The sequence below is a fragment of the Mus caroli genome, unplaced genomic scaffold (genome assembly GCF_978045245.1).
Source record: "Mus caroli unplaced genomic scaffold, Mus_caroli_1 scaffold_6, whole genome shotgun sequence".
Classification (NCBI taxonomy): Eukaryota; Metazoa; Chordata; class Mammalia; order Rodentia; family Muridae; genus Mus; species Mus caroli.
Window position 1 is genome coordinate 70,543,203 of NW_028227261.1, and position 26,798 is coordinate 70,570,000.

A 26,798-nucleotide genomic window follows, 5' to 3' on the forward strand; every position below is an offset into this window, starting at 1 on the left:
CTGAAGACTGCCAGAGAGCCTCAGGTGACAGCAGACAATGCCAGCCAATCAGGAAGGAAGACACGTTTGCTTGGGACCAACAGGACAAGGGTGGAAGATATAAGGGTGCTTGCTTCCTGAAGATTATCAGACAAGCTTGCTGCAGTGAGTGCTCTCTCCACCTCATCCCCATAGCCCAAGGGTGAGTGTGGTCAGGTGATGGGCAGTCCAGCGGGTAAAGCAGCACAAGTCAGAAATAATTCACTAAGATCATCTCAGTAGATGCAGAAAAATCATTTTAAAATGTATTATGCTTTCATGATAAAAGTCCTAGAAGGCTAGGGAAAGCTTACGTCAACATAATAAAAGCTATATATGAAAAACTCAGTCACCAAAATTCTAACTGGACAAAATCTTAAAAGAATTCCACTCAAATAAGGAGCAAGATAAGGGATGTCCATGATTCCCACTCCTTTTCAGCAATATGCTTGAAATACCAACTGGAGAAATAAGTCAAGGGAAAGAAATTAAAGAGATACAAATAGGGAAAAAAATCAAACTATCCATATTTGCAGGTGGCATACTATACATTAGAGATCCAATTACTTTTTTAGTCCAAAGTTCCAAATTCTTCCACATTCATCCAAAACTAACATGGTCAGGTACTGCATAGCAACAGGCAATGCTCTGATACCGGCTTCTATGTTAGTGAGCTTTCTTTAGCTGTGATAAAATGACCACTGCAACTTCAAGAAGAGTTTATTTGGGTATACAGTTCCAGAGGACAAGAGTCTATTATGATCAGGAGGCATGGCAGCAAGCAGCAGGCATGGTAGCAGGAGTGGGAAGCTTAGGCCTCACATCTCTAACTGGGAACTCAGACAGAGTGGGGTGGGGGAGGACACAGTATACTGGAATTGGAATTGGCACATGGCTTTTCATCTCAAGGCAACCTCCAATGACACACTCCTTCCAGCAAGGCCACCAGTGCCACCAACTGAGGACCAAGGGTTCAAATGCCCAAAACTGTGAGGGACATTTCTCATTCAATTCACCATAATACATTATGTCAAAATTACTTGACAAGAATTTTTAAATATAACTAAAATTCTCCAAGAAATGATGGCAAACAATTCTTTAATAAATGAAATAGAAATTCTCAGTTGATAAATAGGTAACATAAAGAATATTCAAACAGAGGTTTTAAAACTAAAATTGCAATTTAAAAATGTACTGCATGTATATAATATTAGCTTGAAGACACAGCAATAGAAATTCCAAAACTACACAGATATGAAATGATGAGAAGCAGATGAACAGCCTCAGGATCTGGGGGACAACAGACGATCCAATGTTTGCGTCACTAGACTCCTAACAGTGCAATAAAGGGAGCATTCTGTTTAAGGAAATATTTATAGAAATAATGACCTAAAACTTTGAAGTTCGACAAATGTACCCCAGTGTTTCAAAAAATTGAGAGAATCCAAAATAAGCTACATCCAAAGAAATCCATGCCAAGACACCTTAGAATTAAACTTCTGAAAAATAAAGCAAAGTAAGAAATTATTGAAAGCAGGAAAAGATGAAGCATTATCCTCAGGAGAAAAATTCCCCAAACAGTGCCCTTCTCATCACAAACTACAGAGACAAGGAGCAAATGGCACATCTTACAAATGCTTAAGAATTGCTCAATCCAAAGATAATCTCAAAGACAGTGCAGATTAGAAATGAAAAATTGTAAAAACTAGATTCAAAGTCAAAACAAGCAGAAAACAGAACCCATGGCAAGCTTCTCTCTCTCACACAACGATAACGACACAGTGACAACATAAAAATATAACTTACTTCTAGACACCAAAGTAAAGAGGGTATCAGCATTGACAATAGCTCCCAAATTTAAACTCTTTGCTCTATATCTGATAAGAATTTTATTTTTTCCTTTTCAGGACCTTGTCTCACTCTGGAGCCCAGGTTGGCCTGGGACTCATCATCTCCCTAGCAACAGCTTCCCAAGTGGTGTTGAAAGTGTGCACAGGCAGAGCAGCTAACAAATATATCTGACATACAGAGTAGGAAAGCTGCCATATATGTAATGCTAACAAAATGAAAAAAAATCAAAGCAATGTAGATACTTCCTTCTTTTTAAATGTGGGCTCAAGGCAGTTAATGTTTTTACTTTTCCAAATAGTTCTGCATTGCAGCATAATTCCAGTCAAAGTTCCTGATTCTCTTACTACAGGATTTGTGTTTTCAAAGGCTTTTTTTTTTTTTTCATAGTTAGACCTATGGCAAGGCAAAACAATTCTGAATAATCCACTTGATAACTACCCCTGAGTTTGGAACCTTTTGGAAAGCAGCAACATTTGACCATATGGTGTTTGTGAAATTCAGGTACTGAAATGAATGGAATAAAAAGAGTCTTGTATTAGGTACAGAGAATTATAATGAAGTGATAATTAACAGTGCAAAGGTAATTTCTTGGTACTATTGGACATATATGTACCACAAAACAAACTCAGGTCTATAATATTTAACTTATACAAAGGGTAGCTCTAAATGCAAAATAGAGCCAAACAGAAAAGAAAAATTTATAAGACTTATAAAATATGGGATAAAATGTAGGTCAGAGAAATAATGCCTAGATATATTATCAAAGCCATGGTACATAAAGATAAAATAATTCAGATTTTATTAAAATTTGCCATGTCTGACAGCCTACAAAAAGGAGAGGGCAATCTACAGAATAAGAAAAAATATTTTAAAAAATAAAGAAAATACTTTAAAATCAGAAGTGATTAAGGATTTGTGTCCCATATGTGTAACAAAAACTTCTAAAGCTTATCCATAAGAATTATTGTTGAATTTGCTCAGTCTTAGTTAGGCTTACTATTGTTATGATGAAACACCATGACTAAAAACAACTTGGGGAAAAAGGTTTTATTTGGCTTTTGCTTCCACTTCACTGTTCATTATTAAAGGATGTCAGGAAGGTGACTCACATCAAACAGGGCAGGAACCTGGAGGCAGGAGCTAATACACAGGCCAAGGAGGGACGATACTTACTTGTTTGTTCCCCATGACTTACTTGCTCAGTGTGCTTTCTTATAGAACCCAGGACCACCAACCCAGAGATGGCAACACCCAAAGTGAGTTGGGCCCTACCTCATCGATCACTTTAACAAAATGCTCCACAGGCTTGCCTACAGTGGGATCTTATGCAGGTATTCTCTCAACTGAGGCTCCCTCATCTCTGAAGATTCTTCCTTATGTCAAGTTGACATAAAATAGGAAGCACAGTAACAAAGCAGATTTATAAAATGGACAATAAACTTCAAAGGCTGCTCATCAAAGATAAGAACACAAAACATAAGAATATAATACACCAGGGGTCTGACGCTAAGGAGATGGTGCAGAGGGTTAAAGCACATGCCCAAGGACCCTGGCAAGCTGGGCTCAGATCCTGGGAATGCCAGTGAAAGCTGGAAGCCCGGGCAAGCGTCTGTGATCCCAGTACTCTTACCGTACAATGGCACGTATTTTTACAAAAACACTAGACATCAGCTTCAACACTTTTCAGAGTTGATATTTTGATTTATAATAGTCACTACTGAGAATATCGCTCAGTACAACATGCCAGAAATATGCTTTGGAACATCTAGGTAATTAAATTCTGTTCTAATCTCAAGCCAAACTCTATTTAATGACTTTTTTAATGAAGCAAGTCAACAACTCAAAAGAGCAGTTTTTAAAACTACTCAAGAAGAAAAGAATCTAAATCAAATACTAAATATTAAAATGTTAAAAGTGTTTGTTTTCCACAATAAAGAGCATACAGTTCTGGATGTACATTAAATCACTGCAATGGTTAACATATAATAGTTCAATTTTGTTAGTTTACTTTGTTTGACATGAAGTTTCTGTATGCAGTCCTGGCTGGCCCAGAAATGACTACATAGACCAGGCTTGCTGCAAACCTCTTGCCTCTGCCTCCCAAGTGATGGTACAGCACTCTGATCCATCATGCATGTGCTCTTCACCATTCTTGGTGAAAAATAATTCACTATTTTTAGTAAGTAAAATCTTACTGGAAAAATAACCATACCATAAATGGCTACACTCACAAAATTTTTGTTTGTGTGTTTGTTTGTTTTTCAAGACAGGGTTTCTCTGTGTAGCCCTGGCTGTCCTGGAACTCACTCTGTAGACCAGGCTGGCCTTGAACTCAGAAATCCATCTGCCTCTGCCTCCCAAGTGCTGGGATTAAAGGCGTGCGCCACCACCACCCGGCTTACATTCATAAATTTAAACAGAGTTCCGAGGAAGTTTGTGATGGTTTAACAAGGACTCAGCATTTCCTGCAAAGAGCTGTTTATGGTGTAACTACTCAGTAGAGTAAATGGGTTAGGCTTTTGAGGTTCCCCAACGTTCTTTAGATGGATTCTTTACATTTTCCCTTATGTCATTAATGAGTAAAATGTTTCCTAAATATATCTTTTTTCCAAGATAATATTTTATTGATTATTTGAGAGTTTCACATCATGCACCCCAATCACACTCACTTCCCAGTCCACCCAGGTGTGCCCCCAACCCTTGTGACTTCCCCCTAACCAAAAACCAAACAAACAAAACCAAAAACAAAATAAAAAGCATCCCATTTGTATTGCACATATACTCACTGGAGCATAGGCAAACTTCTGGTGGCCTGAGTCCTACCCAACCCACACCCTTGTCAGAAGCCATTAATAATGGAGAGCTGCACTTTACCGTCCTGTCCTTACACCAGAAGAGTTTTCTTCCAGGGCTTCCAGTCTAGGCTGTTACTTTTTTTTTTTTTTTTTTTTTTTTTGGAGGAGGGGGTGCAGTTGTCATAGGAGCCTTCTATGTCCCCATTTCTCAACTGTGATTCTGAAGTCATCAATGCCACCACAGAAGTAGCTTCCTTGCCTTTGACAGTCAGAGGGAAGATGGATAATGGACTTCCACATGATTTCCGGCAAGAACATGAACCATGAACATCCACATGGTCTCCATATCAGCATATGCCACAGACCTCAGAATGGTCTCTAGTGGCAGGATCAGTGGTGGACATCAAAATGGCACTCTGATGCAACACAAACCTTAAACACCATCATAGCCCTCGGTGGCAGCATAGGACAAAGATATTAACATGGCTTCCTCCAGAGCAACATGGACCACAGACACCAATATGGCCCACAATGACAGTCCATGGATATCAACATAGCTTGAGGTGGCAGCCCAGACCAAAAACATCTGCCTGGACTATGATGGCAACACAGTTCACAGGCCTTAACATGACCTCGGTGGCAGCATAGGGTACTCACACAAACATGACCCCTGGTTATAGTCTAGCCCATGATTGTGAATATGGCTTCAGGCAGTGGCACAGCCCAAAGACATCCACATAGCCTTCAGTGGTAACATGGGCCACAGACATCAATCAGGCCCCCACCTTATTGGTCCTAAGGCAGTAGGACCAAGGCTAAGAACCCTTATACCTTTAGCGTTAACATCTATCTACCTGAATTTTCTCGAGTAGCTTAGCTCTAACAGCTAGTTAGAGTAGGTCTCTCATTTAACTTAATTCATAAAAGATTAATGCAGTACTGGTACATGCTAAAACATGGATGAGCTTTGGAAATATAACATTTAGTAAAATAATGTGGCTACAGAGATTATATGAAAACTTGAGAATAGGAAAATCTACAAAGAATAGTATGTAATTGCCTAGGGCTGGAAAAGTAGATGGAAGGGTGGGTTGTATAGGCTAGAGATAATAAAGATGTCCTAAAAATAACAGTAACTATAGATAGTGTAGAAACCTTTGAATAGGCTTTGAATTATATGTAATATGGGACAATTATATGGCTGATGAATTATATTTCAGTAAAGCTATTTAAAATCATCAAGAAATGTTTGAACCAAAAAAATTATGTAGCCTGTAAAACAAGTTTCATGTAAGAGACTTAGTTATTAGCATTTAATCTTCAGCTATAATAGAAAGAAGCTGTACTTTAGGAGGTAAATGAGAATACACATTTAAATCTGACATGGTAATTTCCTCAAAAGTTTATCATTATATAGAAAAGAATAGAGAGTTACACAGATTATAAATAAAGAAGCTTTCTGCTTACAGCTAAGAATAATCAATGACATTTAAGTACAATATGCCACATGATGTTAAATTGTACCAAACTAAACAATATCATAAACAACTGACTTAAAAACTTCACAATTCATATGTCAAAAATTCACTCTAAATGAAAAAATTAGTTAAATCAAAGAAGAGGCTAATTATATTGGTATAATCTTTCTTTTGTCTCAAAATAAAACAAGACAAAAAAAAATGTTCCTTCTTTGCCAAGCTGGATGTAATAGCCCTTGAATTATAAGATCAAGCAAGCAAACTGTGTGTTTTCTAAAATATGAGTATCCTTCATCAAGTTTTATACTTAGGGCAGCTAAAAGACCTATGTACAGGATCAGCATTAAACCCAAAGGACAGGTAGTGCAAGGCAAGAAAGAGAGCAATTCCCTCGTGTCTTCTGCAGGTCACTACCAAGGACCATGTTAGCAGATCCACACCAGACCCTTAACAGGCAGTTCTGCCGCTACCAGTAATTAGCTTGGACAGCTCTGGCTCCAAGAGTAGCAGCAAGGCTACACCATAATGAGCTCAGCTGGGATTAGCAGGACAGGGCAGGGAACCAAGAGAGTTCAGGCATTCTGCATTGCGTATATATCTAGGAGATCAAACAAGGATGGCTGGCTAGGTTATCCCCTCTCCACCTCATTCCAAAAATGAAGCAAGGCAGTGTCTAAAATACAGGCTAATGAAGAACGACACCCTCAACAGATGAGAGCCACATTAATTAACACAATCCCTAGATCATATTATACGGTTCTGTTAGAGCTAGTAAATGTGAAACTTGTTATTGTATGAATATATATATATATGTGTGTGTGTGTATGTATATATGTATATAAAATATATGCACAAACATATATATATATATGGTCTTATTTATAAATCTCAGATAATTTCATTTTCAAGTTTTCAAATGTGCTTCTCTAATAGACTTTGAGTAACAAAAATAAATCTCAGATTATTTATATGATTTTGTTAAAAAGAAACTCACTTTTGAACCATCAGCTCCTGGTTTTCTCTTTTGAAATATGCCAGTTCATTCCACACAGCATCAGAGTCTTCTTGTCGGAGCTGGTGAGGCTCTGCTCGCTTCGTTTGTCTGGATTCAGCCCTATTTTTAAAGTAAGAAACTGCACATTGAAAGTGGTATAAAAGTTTATTTATACATTCCTAAAAATTCATAACTATCTATGAATTGAGCCCAAATCTCAATTACTAATTTAATTTTACTACTTTTTAGATGACTTTCCTAATACCTAAGCATGTAAAAGCTAAAGTCCTATATCATAATTTCCTAATGCGAAATTGCTACCATGAAAAGCAAACTTTTAAGCAGACATATGATATTAATAAACCTAGGGGTTTATTTCTCTCATTTATTCTAGTATAATGGTAATAAAACATACACTGTAGGATTGTAAGTCTACAAAAAGAGACCACAGCAATTGATTCATCTAGAATTTGCTGACATCTGATCTGCATGTGGTAAAGATGCCCTATCACAGACATGTTATTAATGGTGATTGTGTCAAAGAGCAGATTGTGCTCGGGTAGCTACACTGCAAGCGGAGTGAGCAGAGGTTAAGGCTAGGGAAAGCTGCTTCATCACTGCTTTTCTGAGACATGATGGGAACCATTTCCCATTCATCAGAGGAAGAGGTTAGAAGTGACAATTATCTACCAGCGAGGCCAAACGCCCTTTATAGTTTCATTTTCTGTACATGAAAGGAACTTCACTTTTAGTTTCTAAAAGTGCTGTACTGGCCAATTTGGAAACTACTTCTCTACAGAACAGACCAAGGTGTATCATCAACAGCGCCCTAAAGGATCCATCTCAAAGTGGGAGGGAAGTAGATTTGCTATACTCATGCAGTCCTTTGCCCTCTGTTGATACTGTTACCAGGGGAGCAACTTACCACTAACCAAGATCTGAACACCTGTTCAGGGCAATTGAACTGAGACTGCCAATTCATTCAGATAAGCTGAAATTTAAAAAACTGATGGATAGTAAAGATCTTCAAATTGCAGACTAGGTGGAAATAGTTTTAAGATGGTTAACTATACATGTAGTTTTCATATTTCTACTGTCTTTCCATTAAAATGTAAATACTATGGGGGTTATAAAATTTTAACACCAGTATTTTATTTATTTAAAAGCAGTTCTTCAATAATACAGGTATTAGCTGGGTTTCCTTTGAATTATAGACCTTTATTAAGGTATCCTATTGATAGTAAAGACACATACTACTCATAACCCCCTTCTGCCAGTGACATCTGTAAATGATAGGGAAATCTATAGTTATGGCTAACACATTTTTCTGTTTTCATTGGTTATGTTCTCCCTTAAAAGAGTCACAGTAAAGATTTGACTACCAAATAATTTCTCTAAAACTAAACAAAAGCCATTAAAACACCTATATAATGCTCTCCATTCCATTTAATATTTAGGGAGATGCCTTTATGAGCTATGTAACTCACATGCCACTGTCTTCTTCCCACTGTTTTAATTGCTCTTTTACTGCCCTGTAGTTGGTGTGTAACATCTGTAGTCTCTCCTTGCGTTTTTCATGGGCATCTCTTAGCTCATCATTTTCTTGGCTCTATAGAACACACAAAGCAAGTATACACTTATGAAATACTACTGATATAATGCTCCTAAAATTACTCATCTAGGGATGACCGGAAGGAAGGCCATGTGAAATACCGAGTGCACTTATAACAACTACTTAAGCCAAAACCATTTTTCCCTCTAGTCAAAGAACAAGCAGGCTTGCTTGATCCATTCAATCAATTCACTGAATTTTTTGTGCACTTTACATAGTTTGTAGACATACAAATATTCATACATTTATTTTAGAAATATTTATATTTTTCTGTATTAACAACATAATGATTTATCCATGCATGTATGAAAATTATTTTATTAAAATATGATGACATTAATCACAGTATGATCAAATCTTAAATCCAATGATCCACAATTTTTATGTAATAAAGCACAGGAATTTCACAAAGGGAAGAAACCAAGGACAGACTTATACAATAAACAGTATAATTTAATGTTAGGTTCTACCATGAAGACTGGAAGGGGAAAAATAAGCTTACTAGTTTTGAAGCATTGCAAATGAGGGAACTACTTATTAGATATAGTCATATCACAAAGACTAATCTGCTGGTCTTTGGAATTATATTCATGTTACTACTGCCCTAATTATGAACTATGTTTCTCAAACTAAAACAAGTGACTTCCTCAGTTTTTGTTCCCCATGAGATACTCAACCGGGAGAAAAAAAAATCTCTCCAGCGATGGGAGAGATTGCTCAGTAGTTAGGAGTGTTTGCACCACATGGAAACTCATAACCATCTTCAACTCCAGTTCAATAGGATTAACATCTCTGTCTGGCCTTCATGGGTACCACACACAGACACAGACATACACAGGCACAGACACAGACACACATCCACACGGAGGGACGGAGGGAGGGAGGGAGGGAGGGAGGGAGGGAGGGAGGGAGGGAGGGAGGGAGGGAGAGAGAAATAATCATACTCATCAAATAAAGAATGAACCTTTAAACCACACTCATATTATTGTAAGATAAACCTCTACAATACATTTCTAGAATAAACAGGTTTTCTCTAGCTTACAGCAATGTAAAATGAGCAGGCATTCCACACTCAGATTTAAATTACATTCTGACAGATTTTTCTATTAGCTGAATAATCTTACAAACACAACTAAATTCAACTTCTTTTTTTACAAAAACAGACTAGAAAACAAAGGCTTACGGACAGAAGCCTGGCAGAGGGCTTTCCCTAGAGAGAAGCACAGCAAAAGCGAGCATCTCTTATCACCCTCTCTCCAGGTATTAACAGTGATGCCTTTATCCTTTAGAATTCATTATTTTTTTGGCCACTTACCTCTCATCTAAACTGGAATGTAATACTTATAGTTTGTATTATTTTACTTCAATTCTATCTCATGAGTATGAATACTTTTTCAGTCTGCTTTTATTATACTTTGAGTAGAATTCTCCTAAGTGGCTATCAAAAGTATTGGTATGTTCATACCAAGAAGTGTTTTATATCATAGAGCTATGGAAATTTTTGATAAAGAAAAATAACATACAAAATGGCAATGCTTTCCTGGAATGCTCATGGAAAAAAAACTATTATCTAACAGAAAATTTAGAATATTTTCAGATAATTGCTGCAACTTTGTTAAAAGGAAGCATATTCTAATACCTAAAATAGACATTAAATTTTAAGATACTTATTTTAATTTTGTGGCAGACATTTAAATTTAGTGTATATTGGATTCTTCATCTTTAAAATAGAACACACACACATACATATATATATATGACACAAAGAATGAATTAAAACTTGAATTTTGAGAATATAACATTTATCATCAATCAATATATAATCTTGTTTATGTGTGTTTCTGTTTGATAGCACCTTTTTAATGTATCATGCTGATCCATTAATATTCAGTATCACCAGCACTATAACTTCAACCTAAAGGAAATCTAATATATACATTGTCTCCATAAGTTATGTTATAGTGACTGTCTATCCTTAGAAAGGTAAATTTTCTTTAAGTACATTATATTTATTTTATTAGATATTTTTTTATTTACATTTTAAATGCTATCTCGAAAGTTCCCTATACCCCCTCCCCCACCCTGCCAGCCTGGCAGTTAGGAAGATGATTGTATTTCATCTGAGAGGGAAAGAGAGAGAGAGAGAGAGAGAGAGAGAGAGAGAGAGAGAGAGAGAGAGAGAGAGAGAGAGAGAGAGAGAGGGAGGAAAAAGAGAGAGGGGGGAGGGAGAGAGAGGCGGGGGGGGGACAGACACAAAGAGATACAGAGACAGAGATATAGAGAGACAGAAATAGAGAAAGACAGCGAGATGCTAAACAAGGAAGAGGAGGAAGAGGGAAGAGGAAGAAGGGGAGAAAAGGAGGAGGAAGAGGAGGAGGAGAGAGAGGAAGAGAAGGAGGAGGGAGAAGAGGAGGAGGAGGAGGTCATTCTAAGACATAAAGTCTATACAGAAGTTTTTAAAAGCCTGATATGGAGGAGCCACTGATAAATTCAGTACAGTTGCTTTTTTCTAAATGTTTAAGCTGTAACTGTAAAAATAATGACAACATTAAAGAAAAAATAATCTCAGAAAAAAAAGAAACGAATTTTTCATACTACATCTACTAAACAGACTAAATATCAATTCTCTTAACATGGTATGTTAGAAATTTCTTAATACGTTTCCTATAAGAAATGCTTACAAGAGATTAAGGTCAAAATACTTCTCAAAGCCTGAACTATGTAAATATCTTCTACAAGAGCTTGCTTTAATTACTCTTCATAGGATCAAATTTATCCCCAATAATCTATTATTTTACAATTAATTTTTGAAAACTTCTTGTAAGTATTTTGCTTTTCTACGGTAATTAATGTCTGTAGCTCTATAGGATAAGAAATTATTATAGGAAACCAATGAACTTTGTTTTAATTTTGTCTCTTCATTGCCCCAGTGCTTATGTAACATTTATAAAGTTCTTAAAATTTAACCTATTAAAATAGAGGACTCATACTAAGGCTTATAAATCAATATAATGTTAATATTTAAATATACTTTCATACACATATGTGATGCTGTGAAATACATTTGTCTTCCTTTAGAAATAGAATTAAAGTATAAAATATAACATAATATGGAGTTTAAAATGTAACTATAAGATACATTTCATTTTTCCCTATTTCAGTACACTAAAACAGGTAAAATCTAAGTTTATACAGTTACCTCTAAAGAAACAATGAAAATAAATAACCAAAGATGCTTTATAACCTTACCTATAGAAGTTTGACATTGAACCCTAATTCTTTAAGTCCTATTCCACATATAATAGTGAAAATAAAAATAATAGCTTTTTATGAGAGTTATTTTGCCACAACAATTAATACTATAAAATTAAACATAAGAAATGACACATTTTATGTTATTAATTACCAAATCTTCCTAAAAGGCACACAAATATTTTGAGTAGTCATGAATTAGAGCTATTCATTAGATCATTCTATAAAACATTTACTAAATACTTTCTATACACTTTGTTTTAAAATGGCTAGGGACATTGAAACACTAGAAAACAGAAACTACATAAACTGTATTAAGTGACTTTCCTCAATGATATTTGCATATTCTATTCTTTTCTTTTTTATTTCATAAGAACAGCAGAGATTCTTAATCTACTCTTCTGGTTAGGCTAAACACTCCTTGGTGAAATAAGATCAATTAGAAACATAAACTCTGTTCAAATAGCAGTGATCTGAGAACACATGTTAAGGGAAGTTAGCAAAATGAATTTTTTTGTTTTGGTGCAGATTCATTTTTTGTTTTTTACTTTTTTTTTTTTTTTTTACAGTCCAGTCACTGCCCTCCTCCTGGTCCACCCTCTCACTGTTCCTCATCCCAGATCATTCCCCATCTTCCCCCTTCAAGAAAATGTCCCTCTACTCCAACCAAGAAGGTCTCCCAACTTCCTGGGGCCTCATGTCTTTCAAGGGTTAGGCGCCTCTTCTCCAAATGAGGCCAGACCCTGCAGTCCTCTGCTGTATATGTGCCAGGACCTCAGAACAGCCAGTGTATGCTGCCTAGTTGGTGGCTCAGTGTCCGAGAGATTTCAGGGGTACCGGTTAGTTGAGACTGCTGGTCTTCCTACGGGGTCACCCTCCTCCTCAGCTTCTTCCAGCCTTTCCCTAATTCAACCACGGGGTCCCTGACTTCAGTCCAATGGTTGAGTGTAAGTATCTGCACCTAAGTCTTTCAGCTGCTTGTTGGGTGTCTCAGAGGTCAACCATGTTAGTCACTTGTCTGTAAGCACACCAGAGCATCAGTAATAGTGTCAGGCCTTGGAGCCTCCCCTTGGGATCAATCTCAATTTGAGCCTGGCACTGGACTGCCTTTCCCTCAGTCTCTTCTCCACTTTTGTCCCTGCAGTTGTTTTAGACAGAAACAATTCTGGCCCTGAGTTTTTGATTGTGGGATGGCAACCCTATCCCTCCACTTGATGCCCTGTCTTTCTACTGGAAGTAGACTCTAAGAGCTCTCTCTCCCCAAGGTTGGGCAGTTCATCTAAGGTCCCTCCCTTTGAGTCCTGAGAGTCTCTCATCTCCTAAGTCTCTGGTACGTTCCGGAGGGTGCCCCCACCTCCCACCCCCATGCCCCACTCCTGAGGTTGCATATTTCCATTCATTCTTCTGGCCCTCAGGGATTCTCTCCTGTCTCCTCCCTCCCCCATACCTGATCATGTTTCTTTAAGAATTTCATGCATGCTAGATGGATACTGAAGAAGGTGACTTGGAAATATAAATAAAAACGAATAATCTGATCTTAGCAGAAGCATATTATCCATTATCTCAACAATGAATGATACCAATCTCTCTGCCAGAGAGGACAGGGTACACATGAGGTACAGGTAGGGTTGGGGCTAACAGGGTGGAACAGATTCCATCTGTGGGCCAGTTCCCCTGCAGTCTGAACGCAGTATATGACAGAGCTTGGTAAGCTGATCTTATCGCTAGCTTTCATAGGTGTCAGTCAAGTCAGCTTTCATGGACAGAGTTTCTCAGCCCATCTGAGGTTTTCTGCTCATTAAAGTTGCAAGACATGTTTTCAATATATTTCAATCATATTCACCTCTACTTCTCTCCCCTATCTTCTCCCAGATTCCCTGTTCCATGCCCCCTTCCAACTTTATGTTCTCTCTCTTCTATCTATAATAACCAGTGAGTTAATGAATTAATGAGTTAATGAATCTCCAAAGAGTGCATTATGGATACTTAAATTTTATTAAAATGTATAAATTCCATATGTCTTAGGACTTTGAAAAAATACATATAAACTTTATGTCCTAGTCAGCATTAGTTGTCAACTTGACACAGCTTAGAGACATGTGAAAGGAAAATCGTGATTGAAGACTTGCCTAGGACAGTTAAGGCCTGGGGCAAGTTTGTGGAGGATTATCTTGATTCATAACTGATGTAAGAAGGTCCAGCCACTGTAGGTTGTGCCACTCCTAGGCAGATTGTCTTGAACTACAACAAGAAAGCTAGCTACGTAAGAGTCTGTGAGCTAGCCAGCAAGTAGCTGTCCTCCATGGATTCTGCTCCAGGTTCCTTTCTTGATGCCCATCACTGATGGACTTGGTGTGAATCTGTCTTCATAGGTTCATAGACTGATTAAAAAAAAAAACTGCTTCACTGAATACAGATTTTTTTTATTGTTGTTGATGATCTGATATCTGAATTACAATTTCCCTTGGACTAATATTAACACTCAAAAAGCCTCCTTAGCCACCTCAGAGTCTGACATAATATCCTGATCAACGGTAAACAATTTTTGGAATGTATTAACAAAAACCCATTCTCTACCAAAGGGCTAAGAATATAATCAGATAACATTTGAGACCTGGAGTTGAGATTCCTTTGCCTGCTGTAATTGACTATATACTGTTCCTATCAATGTATTTTTTTAAAGTGCTCTAACTTATAACTTTCTCTCTTCTGCTACTATAAAAACTCCATGAAATTATTACCTGATTGGGGGATTGTATTTGGGGAGATGTAAATATATGTTTCCAAGCTATGATCACTCAAAGGCCATAACAAAATTTCAACACACACACACACAGGTAATAGCCTAAAAACCAAGAAGTCAGAACAAAAAATGCAGACAGTTTTATAAATCAGCCTTCTTCCACTTATTCCTCCAGAATAAAAGAAAAAACTATGTTGTATCCTAATCCTGATGTATCAGAATATGATTTTTTTCAGACAGGATTTATATGAAGGCAATCAAATAAAAATGAGGTCATTGTGTGGGCCCTAATCTAATATATTTCTAGAATGGTAAAATACAGACACAGAAAGGCATGTATAAAAGACAATGTGAAGACATGGGGGATGCCACCTATAAGGCAAGGGATAGCTAAGCAACAAAAATGAGGAGGAAGAGATAGGACTGACACTCAGCAATCAGAGGGTCTGGTCTGGCTGACACCTTACTATTAGACTGGCCTCGTCTGAAACCCCATGACAATACATTTCTATTGTACTAAGCCACCCATTTGGGGTGATGCCTTGCAGAAGTCCTGGTAAAACAAACACACTCATTCTACTGTTACTAATACTATTTGCAGTGTTGGCAATAGAAGCCCAAACCTTATACATACTGATCCAGTACTCTCCCACTGAGCAGTATCCCCCAAGCTTCCTGTGAAGAAGCTAACCTCTACCGTGAGTTATTGAGACGGCAGGAACTTCGAGCGACTACAGTGCTTGGAGGTCTGGCCTATGTGATAGAGGAAGATCAGATCAGTCTTATTTTGTTTTGTTGGCTTGTGTTTGTCTGTTTTTCCATGAAGACTGTGAGACTGAATTGCTGGGGCTTAGTAGGAGGAGGGAGGGAGAGTGTTCCTTGTCACTCATGGTTATATGCTGCCTGCAGAAGGTCGGCTCCAGATGGGATGCTTCCTCCCCACCATGGGTAGGAACTGGACCCCTAAAGAAAACTCTTTCTGTATTAGGTACAATTCTCTGATACTGTGTTAGTAGCAAAAGAGTGCACTAACTAGTGATTAAAATATATAGCATTCCTCAATCTCGTGAAAACCTCAGTTTAAAAAAAAAAAAAAGATTTTCTTCCCTGCTAGAGCATCTCTGAGATGAGACTCTCATCTTCCCTTGTCTTTGGACTCAAACTGAGAGCTAAACATGAACTTACACAGTGTGTTCTGGTTCTACAGCCTTAGCACTCAGACTGGAACTATATGTTTGGATCTGTTAGACCTCAAGTCCATAACTATAGATCTAGAACTTCTCAGCTTCTGTTACTGGGTGAGTTAATGACAATTTAATGTAAATAATCCTATATGAAAATAGAATATGGATCAATATATATGAGTATATATGTGTGTGTGCACACATGCATACACATGTATATACCTACATATATTAACTATATTATAAAAAACTATAACTAATAACTAGCAACATCCTGTCATAAATATAAGTTAGAATTTATTTGCTCTCAAAGGCAAAGCAAAAGGTATATTCTTCTTAAGATGAGCAGAGAAGGAATTTAAATACATGCTCTATAGTAAATTCAGTTGAAATAGAAAACATAAATACATAAAATATTTATTTGGTATTTTCATTGGGTTTGCATTTGTCTGTTTTGGTTTTGCATGCTTGGAGATTGAACTGAAGGCTGTGCGTGTATTAAGTGAGTGTTCTACCACTGAGCTACACAGTGAGCTCTACCTGGTTCTCATGTAAAAGTAACTGATGGGTAGTCTTCATTATCAAATTCATTAGGTTTAGGATCACCTAGGAGACAGATCTCTTGGTGTGTCTGTGAGGAGGCGGTTGTCAGCTGAAGAGGGAAGCTACACTCTGAATGAAGCAGCACCACCACCCGGGATGGAGGTCTCAGACTCACACTCACTCCCTGCTCAGTGTTTCCTCTATAAACCTGATACAGCATCTGTAAGTGACCTCAGTGAAGTGCGTATGATGCTTAACCCAATCCAGTCTTAAAACATCCATCATCTAGAATGAACAACAGGAAATTCCTTTTTTCACTATGTATAGTGTTGTACTTTTGTGTCTAAACTAATGTAAGAAATGTATTCCCCTTTCTTGACATTAATGAGTATATATTTCATTTTAAAATAGTAAATTTTCCCCTACTTTATATTCCTAAGAAATCAGTTTTAAAGACTGTATGTTTTTACATAATAGTTAAAATCAGAAAGAAATATCAGCAAGCATAATCTGTGAACTATATACTTGCTCTGTTTACATTTATCTTTGCGTGCTTATGATTAAAGAGCTGGTTTAAAGTTCACCTTTAGCTGTAGTGTCTTCTCCAAGTTTTCAATCTTTCTTTCAGCCTTTTTAAGCTTCCTTAGCTCCTCAGAGTTCATGAAACTGCTCTTTGGGGACAAAGACCTTGAACGTTTCACAGGTGGTTCCTCGAGAATAAAACAAGGACATGGTTGAACTGGCTGAAACGCTGGATTATGAAAGACATGCAAAATTAAAGAACAAGTAATTTTGAATACTAATAATGAATTATAAAAAAAAAAAAGTCCTGCATGGAATACCCGAGAAATAACAAGCGAAATTACCACAGTGCTACAGCTAAAGGTTTCTCTGTGACTCGTTAATGAGAATATTCATTTACATTTACATTGTTTCTTTCAGAATAATGATGTCCCATTAGGGAAGACTAAAGGGTTATAGACTCAGAAATGCAAGAAACCTCATTACAAAGGAGGGGATAGAGGCTGGTCTAATTGCTCTATAAGGGTCCAAGGTTACACTTGATAGGACAACCAGAAACAAGAGGGAAAGGATTTTTTCCCCTTTGAAATAGTTTAACACACTGTGAAGTTGAAGGAACAATATGCTTGAGGAATATAAATACAACAGACAGTAGATCTTATACTATAATGACCATATGGTCATTAACTGTAATGTGGCTAACTAGAGACAAGAATGTGTGTTTATATTATGTAGCTCCATATACCAATCTGGAGACAGAATGCAGGAAAATGACTATAAACCTGGGCAGCAGTATTCCCCTTTTATGCATGTCCGTACAAAATAGAAAAAGAAAATGTCTAAAACATGCCTCTCCTTCCTTTTCTTGGCCTTGGAGATCAAAACAGTATCTATTCAAACTTCAGCAGAACAGCAAGCAGCCAAATGTGGGCTTTGAATCTTATGAGTGTTTCCTTTCACTAAAATAGGGCTTTTAGGATAAGAAGAGTTGTAAAGGGCAGTAGTGATATTGTGAAAAATGAACAAAAGCCACGCTTCGGGTAAGCACTGTCAATATTATAGGGCACAGGTAAGAATGCCACGGCTCCACCCATCAGTCTCATTGAAAATGTTTCCTTTATTAGGGCAGCTTGTTCCAATCATTAAAAAACTGGAAGGAAACTGAACCCCAAACTACCATCCTCAACACAGGGTCTGTGCTTTCATGAAACACGGCTCATGTAACAGGTGTGAGGGAAAAAGTCTAAAATGCCTTCCTTTTAGGGAAAAGGCTACTTCAGCCTTTCTATGCTATTTCTACAATATAAAGATATTTCTATAGATATCTAAATATTCTATAGTATATTCTGCTACATAACATAGTACAAAGTGCATACCAAAAAAAGAAAAAGAAAAACAGAGAATGTAAAAAGAAATATGCCAAGTAAAATTTGTTGTTTTATCTTTATTGCTATCCTTTAAATCTCAAAGAAAGAAAGAAAGAAAGAAAGAAAGAAAGAAAGAAAGAAAGAAAGAAAGAAAGGAAGGAAGAAAGAAAGGAAGAAAGAAAGACCAAAAACAAATTAAGGTTGAAATATTTTAGTACTTGATATTCCAATGTCCTGTACTTTACATATAATACAGAAACAAATATTGATTATAATATAAATTTTTGTTTAATTAAAATTAGGAATTTAATTGACTACATCTTAATATAAACTCTAATAGGTAGTTGAGGAAACCTTAACAAAATAATTAAAGGTTTTAGTTTCAGTATATATACATATAAGGAAATAAATGCGTGCTTCTCATTGCTTCCTGACTCCTCCCTTGCCTTGCCAGCCTCTTCCTGACAATGACTAAGATGATAAACATCTCCACCTTGTGTTTTCCTTCGGTCCCCTTCTCTGAGAAATCCTGGTCACAAGATCTATTCTCCATCAACTTTTCATTTGCCACTTTCAGTTTCTTCTGTAAATATTCAATTTCAGACTTCTGTGAGATCATCAATGTTTCCAAGGTTGATAACGGTGCCTGTTAAGAAAACATTCTTTTAACACTTAAATATAAAGACTCATTTATATTATATTTTACATAATCTACAAATATGGGTATGTTACTATTATACCATATAAATCATAAACATCCTTGGAAAAAATCATTTTAACAGCATACTATAAGCTATAAAAGGTTAGAACCAAGTCCAGGCATTATATACACAAGGCCCTGGGAAAGATTCCAAGACAAAAACAAAAAAGAAACAAACAAACCAAAAACCCCTCCTTTTATATAAACTATATCATTCTAATAGAGTGTCATTTTAAAGCTAAAACACCAAGAATCTATACAAATGTATAGATAGTGATATAGTGTTGACATACATACTTAAAAGTAAAAAACTTTACATTGAGGCTCCATGCCATAACCCTCATCTATAAATATATGAATCAATTATTATGAGCTCATGATACAGACAGGTATCCCTTCACTGACCATTGCTTTTACCATCTGAACATCAGGAGTCACCCAGGGGCACAAAATATGAACCTAGGGCAAGGAGAGTGCCAGCACCATGCAGACTTTACCAGCCTATGGAGTACTAATAATGACACATCAATAATTTTGAGTCAATACACTGTTTAAGATTCTCTTTAGGGATCTGTTTATATCTTATAAACTGTTAGTGTTTAGTCCCAAATTTTAATAATGGGAACCATAGGTAACCTGCTTATGAAAACAATCTTTCTGTGATATTCTACCATTTTCCCTTAATGATTTGAGACCAGAAAATTCTTGTACAAATATTTCTCCAACTTAATCACTTGCTTTCCAAATGATGAATATTGAATCATTATGAAAATAATGTTTTCACTGATTTAACCTTTTTAAAGGATTTGCATATATATTATTTGTTTCTGAGTGTATGTATAAGTCCCACATACGTAGAGGAGCCATAGGAATGTTGGGTTAGAGCATCTGGTCCCCTGAGACTGTAATCATGGGTGACAATGAACCACCATGCTGGGAACTAAATCCAGGTACTCTGCAAAGGCAGCAAGGGTCTGAATCCCTGAGCCATTGCTCCAGCCCATTATTGTTTATTTAATCACAACAAAATGCCAAATCTTAGAATGTAAATATTATCAATATGGATCCAGTAGCCCTGAAAATATTTTTCTTTCAAAATTATGCACAGGGCCATCCTTCCCAAATGATATTACCACAACTCTGACAACTTACAAATGCAATTATGTACATGTGTGTGTACAATTTATGTGCATATCCATTTATGTACATCCTGAACAAAGGCAATACCACTTTATTCTTATTTCTGTTCTCTTTTTTAGTAGAATAAGACAGAAATCCATAGTCCTAACATATGATTTGGGGGAGAGAGAACTATTTTACTTGTATGACTGTATTTTTAGGAACCCTTTGCATTTAAATCACCTGATTAATGTCCAGGAGGTTAAATGTCTAGGGGGTTAATTTACCATACCGCAAACACTGCCTTCAGAGGTGTTTGTCTTGTACTGCCAAGATCACACATCATTTTATTTTGAATACTAAATTAGTGTTCAAAGTGGCTAAAACTGTCTTACGCCACTTTTATTCTGGTCTAAGTAACTTGCCCCTTCTTGTCTTCCCGGTACTTTACACATCATGCTGTTTTGGTTTTTCCCTCCTATTAAAATCAAACATATACTATTCAAAAATATTTCCTTTGTCTGACAAGCTAAAAACATTTAAAAGGTATGCTGCTCTTGTCCATGTCACCATATATGTGTACACACACACACACACACACAAACACAATGTTTGTTTATTTGTTTGTTTGTTTGTTTTTTGAACAGGGTTTCTGTGTGTAGCTCTGGCTATCCTAGAATTCAGTTGTAGACCAATCTGGCCTCAAATTCCAAGACCCACGTACCTTTACCTCCCAAGTGCTAGCATGAAAGGCATGTGCCACCATATCTGGTTACAAGGGATATCTTAACTTCTTGTCATTTGCTAAATAGATTTTGAATAACTTTTCAAGGTTAACCAAACTTTATAATAAAACAGAAGAAACATAATTTTAGCCTGTAAGTATATGTAGTAAGAAATCTGAGGTTTTTTAAAATGTGAGTTGTTAAGACACTAGATTACAATACATGAAGATTATCTTAAAATTAATATGCAATTATAAATAGGTCAAATGTTCATAAAGGCATTAAAATGTTCCAAAAGCAGACACTGGCACTGAAATTATGTCTTCTTATATTATATTCATTAACATTAGTGATGTTTCTAATAATAAAAAGATATTTAAGCAGCATTTTTAAAAATTCAACAAACTACTGTTAAATTTTGAAAAGAATAATAATTCAAATTTATATAGGATCTAGCAGACAATGCAAGCAAGTAAAACGGGTTGTGCTTGGCTTTGAAGTCACTAAGCAGAGACATTTGTATCCACCATCTTATGTAATTTTATTTTTCTTTTTCTCAAATTATGTACATCATGTGTCCTTTAAATGACTCTCATCACTCTGACAAGAGATATATTCATAATTTCCACTTTTTTCTTTAAAACAACCATCTTTTAATGTAAAAGATGTAAAGGCTGGGCTGGTGCTGAATACTGCAACGTCAATCCTTAGGACAGGAGGATTGCCCAGTATGAGGTCACCCTTGTATACAACGAAAATTCCTGGCTAACCTGCTCTGTAAGGCAAGACTGTTCTGAAATAACAAATAAAACAATAAACCATAAAACAACACAATGTGTGAACACAGTCTGCACTGCTGTTCTAGTGTAAAAACTTATTCACGGTATTCCCACCCAATTATTTTCAAGGAAAGCATCACTCTCTATAGCTAGATGTACTTACTTTCTAAGAGAAACCCAGTTAAAGTTTTTCCCAGTTTATGATTTCTATGTTTTAAAAACGTTGTGAAAGGAGTTTAATCTTCTTTAACTTTCTAGAGAAATTTTAAAATATGCATCAGAATCCATAAAAATACACTCAGTATTATTTTATGCTAAGAATTCAGAAACATATCCATGATAAGTTGAGGGAAGAAGGCTATGCAGCATACAGAGCGTGCCAGGCAAGCATGAGACAAAGCTAAACTTCACAGTGTCAGAAATAGTGAGGGGAAAGATTAACTATGTTTTTTCCAGTGACCATTTCATTAAATATATTCCATGTTTTCTACAAAAAAAGGGAATAAACACAGGCTATCTTTAATTGCAGACTTTCAAGGAAAAGGAGATAATAATTCTACCCTTTAAATATATTTTTAAAAATCAATATACATTCAACACTATTTATTTTTTTTTATTTTTAATATTTTTATTACATATTTTCCTCAATTACATTTCCAATGCTATCCCAAAAGTCCCCCATAGCACCCCCCACTTCCCTACCCACCCATTCCCATTCTTTTGGCCCTGGCATTCCCCTATATTGGGGCATATAAAGTTTGCAAGTCCAATGGGCCTCTCTTTCCATTGATGGCCGACTAGGCCATCTTTCGATACATATGCAGCTAGAGACAAGAGCTCCGGGGTTCTGGTTAGTACATCATGTTGTTCCAACAACAGGGTTGCAGATCCCTTTAGCTCCTTGGGTACTTTCTCTAGCTTCTCCATTGGGAGCCCTGTGATACATCCAATAGCTGACTGTGAACATCCACTCCTGTGTTTGCTAGGCCCCGGCATCGTCTCACAAGAGACAGCTATATTTGGGTCCTTTCAGCAAAATCTTGCTAGTGTATGCAATGGTGTCAGCGTTTAGAAGCTGATTATGGGATGGATCCCTGGTAATAGCCGTTTACTTGTGTGTATGTAGAGGGGAAGAGGGAGTACACATGAAAGGGCAAAGAAGACCCTGGGGGAGAGGAGTTTATTCTTTTTCATCCCCGTGGTTCCCGAGATTGGGCTCTGGTCAGTAATCTGGCAGCGAGCGAGCACTGAGCCACCCTGCCAGCCCTCCATGAACACTTTCAAGAACAGTTTTAGTTGTGCAGAAAGATAACAAGTATTTCCTAGAGTTGTTCTGTTTCTGTTGTCTTTTCCTACCCAGTCCCCCATTTCTGATATCTTAAATTATGATTAACCAATATCCAAACACTGTTATTAACTACATAGTCTATTAAGTTTTCTTTATCTCTTTACTTTAATGTCACCCATATTTCAGTTTTCCATCTGGCACATATTATATTATATTTGGTTGGCATATCTCATAAGGCTTTTCTTGATGGCACCAGTTTTACAAAATTTCTTTACTTCAGATGAGCTTGATCGATCACTGTATGATGTACCCCCATCAGAGTCTTATCCTCATAATAGACTAGGGTTATGAGCTTTGGAGAGAGAGAATACAGGTACTGTATCCCTGTCATTGCATCCATGCGCTGATGCTACAACAGAACATCTGGAGGGATACAGGTACTGTACCCTTGTCATTGCATCCATGTTCTAGTTCTACAACAGAACATCTGGAGTTGCATGATCTACATGAAAAAACAGCTTAGTTATCACACATTTGGAAGCTGAGAGCTCTGGAAAATTGGTTCCAGTTCTGAAGAAGGCCTTCCTTGCCATACCACATCATGAAAGAGAGCAACAAAGCAAATTAGGTTCTAAAGAAAGGAAGGAAACCAGAGTATTAAGCTAATTTTGTTTGCTTGTTTTCAGAGTCGGAGTTTCTTTGTATAACCCTGGCTATCCTAGAACTCTGTAGACCAGGCTGGCCTTGAACTCATGGAGATCCACCTGCTTCTGCCTCCCAAGTGTGGTATTAAAGGCATGTACCAATACTACCTGGCTCAAGTTAACTTTCCTACAAGAGCTCTGTCAGCCTTTAACTGATTGTTCCCACAAAAACTACACCAACACTTTCCAAGCACCACATACCCAATAACCTAGTTCTCTCACCATCCCCACTCAAAGGTGTTACGGCTCCTAAAATCTCCACACTGAAGAAAAAGTACACCACAAATGAACCGTGGGAAGATAAACCATAAGCAAACCACAATATCTAAACACTATCTACAAGGCTTGGTGACTACAGATAGGGATCTTGCTCACCTGGGTAATATAGTATTTATTATATTACCAAATTATAAATTCACTCTTGTGTCTTACTGGGCTGCATTTTAACCTACTCCTTTTCAAACTTAACACTATCAAATCAAAACCATGAACTTGTTTGTACATACATAGCACGTCTATTATGGGTTACATCCTTACATATCATCAGGCACCTTTTTCTTCTTTAAGAGCTGTTTATATACATAACAAAATCAAGCTAGGAAACCAAAGGACTTCTTTAAGGAAGTCTGTTCTTAAAATATAACCTGTAACATCTTAGAATTTTTTATCTTGGAAATAATTTGGAGATAATTCCTTTTCCTATAATAAGAAATCTTGGGCTACTTTTTAGTTTATTTTCTTGTAACAAATGGTGCAGTGTGAGGTCATAGTTTAATGTGGTAAGAAACAATCAGAGGAATATCTTTAATTGCAGACTTTCAAGGAAGAGGAGATAGTAATTCTACCCTTTAAATATATTTTTAAAAATCAATATACATTCAACATTATTAAATATTAATATCAATATAATATCAAATATTAAATATCAATATACATTCAACACTGTAAAAGCCTATAGTTGGAAGTAATCACAGTTTTGATTTAGTGCTAAAGATTGAAAGCAAGCCCCCCAGTCTGATAAATAAATGCTAAGTAATACCTTTACAATTTGGTCCTTAAGGTAATTTTGGTTTTTTGGGGTTTTTGTTTTTTTTTTTTTTTTTTTGAAAATCCTACATAAATATAGAATTTGAAAAGAAAGTAACTTTTCAATGTTATATCAATGGTCTAAAAATAATTTTTAGGTAGATCTATTTCCAATTTTCTGAGGAACCTCCAAATTGACTTCTAGAGTGTTTGTACCAGTTTGCAATCCCACCGACAATCCCACATCCTCCCCAGCATCTGCTGTCACCTGAATTTTTGATCTTAGCCATTCTGACTGCTGTGAGGTGGAATCTCAGGGTTGTTTGGATTTGCATTTCCCTGATCACTAAGGACTTTGAACATTTAAGGGCTTCCCAGATATTGGAGATTCTTCTGTTGTGAATTCTCTGTTTACATCTATACCCATTTTTTTTTGAGTGGGTTATTTGGTTTTATGGAGGGTAGCTTCTTGAGTTCTTTATATATTTTATATATTAGCCTTCTATCAATTGTGGGGTTAGTGAAGATTTTTTTTCCCAATCTGGAGGTTGTCGATTTGTCCTATTGACTATGTCCCTTTGCCTTACAGAAGTTTTCCCGTTTCATGAGGTCCCATTCATCAATTGTTGATCTTTGAGCCTCAGCCATCGGAGTTCTGTTTAGAAGGCTCCCCCAGAACCCATGTTTCTCTTCTATTAGATTCAGGGTACCTGGTTTCATGTTGAGGTCCTTGATCCATTTGGACTTGAGCTTTGTGCATGGTGACAACTATGAATATATTTTCATTTTTCTATATACAGACTGCCAGTTAGACCAGCACTATTTATTGAAGATGCTTTCTTTTTTTCATTGTATATTTTTTGCTTCAAAGATCAAGTATCCATAGGTGTGTGGTTATATTTCTGGGTGTTCAATTCTATTCCATTGATCAACATGTCTGTCTCTATCTCTATTGCTTCATTTAGGTCAAAGATGATGATTCCCCTGAAGTTCTTTTATTGTTAAGAATTGTTTTTTTTGCTATCCTGTTTTTTTGTTTTTCCATATGAAACTGAGAATTGCTCTTTCTGTATATTTGAAGAATAAAGCAAAAATAATTTTCAATAATATTTAGCCAGATACAGTGACACTTGAGAGGGAAAGGATCACAGTGGCATGGTGCAATCAGAGCCAAGGATCACAGTGGCATGGTCCAATCAGAGCCAAGGATCACAGTGGCATGATCCAATCAGAGCCAAGGATCACAGTGGCATGATCCAATCAGAGCCAAGGATCACAGTGGCATGGTCCAATCAGAGGAAAGACCAAGGTCCACACTTCTAGAGCAACGATGAAGTCTTGCCTGGCATAGAAGGCCCTGAGTACTTCCAGTACCATCAGCAAACAAACAAGCAGATGACATAGTGCAAACTTTGAGCTGTGTTTCTGTAATGTAAGCCAACAGTGTGCCATTGCCATCGCAGTGGAAGCTGACTGAACATGGCATGGCACATGCAAGGTGTTTCCCAGCTGTCAACAGTCATAAGGAATCCTAAGTTAGGTTGTTCAGTTTATTTGATCATATAGTAAAACTCCTTAAATACAATATTGTTTAATGGCAAAGTATATAGTTTTGCTATTTCACATATATTATCTCACTTCTTTAAGAAATGTATGAATACTAAGCCTAACAAACAAAATGCAGCCTTTTTCCTTTGGGGGGAAAGAATATAAAAATAAATTATCTTTCAAAAATTTTCTCATAAAGGAGAGTTTCACTGAAATCATATATAGGTGTATGTGTATTTAAAGTCTGTTATGTGTGTATGTTTGACTATATAATACAGATATAAGTAAGAGACACAACTGAAATATTCTTTGAAAAGAAAGTAAACATTGCCAAGATGGCAGGGTATAAAGAGTCTATATATCATAGACATGATTTTCTTCTCATGAAAAACTGAACTCGATTTTGTATTTAACATTTTACAAAATGTCCAATCCCAAAAATGTAGCATCCATTTTATATCTGATTTATAACTTTTTCTATAATAAAAACCCCCAGGCTACTTTTTAGTTTATTTGGCCTTACATTGTTATCTTAGCCTGTCAATAACGC

At 36.5% G+C, this 26,798-nt stretch overlaps 1 protein-coding gene across 3 annotated transcripts in view; it reads right to left on the minus strand.

The window, feature by feature from the left end:
* The window catches only part of Cntln (centlein), a 243,179-nt gene that overhangs the window by 111,360 nt on the left and 105,021 nt on the right, over positions 1-26,798 (minus strand). For all 3 annotated transcript variants that reach the window (XM_085839197.1, XM_085839196.1, XM_085839198.1), the window contains 4 exons: positions 18,853-19,005; positions 17,055-17,180; positions 8,624-8,745; positions 7,137-7,256 (listed from right to left, as the gene is read on the minus strand). In XM_085839197.1, the coding sequence (XP_085695323.1) occupies positions 7,137-7,256; positions 8,624-8,745; positions 17,055-17,180; positions 18,853-19,005 (521 nt within the window). The remainder of the gene's footprint in view (positions 1-7,136; positions 7,257-8,623; positions 8,746-17,054; positions 17,181-18,852; positions 19,006-26,798) is intronic.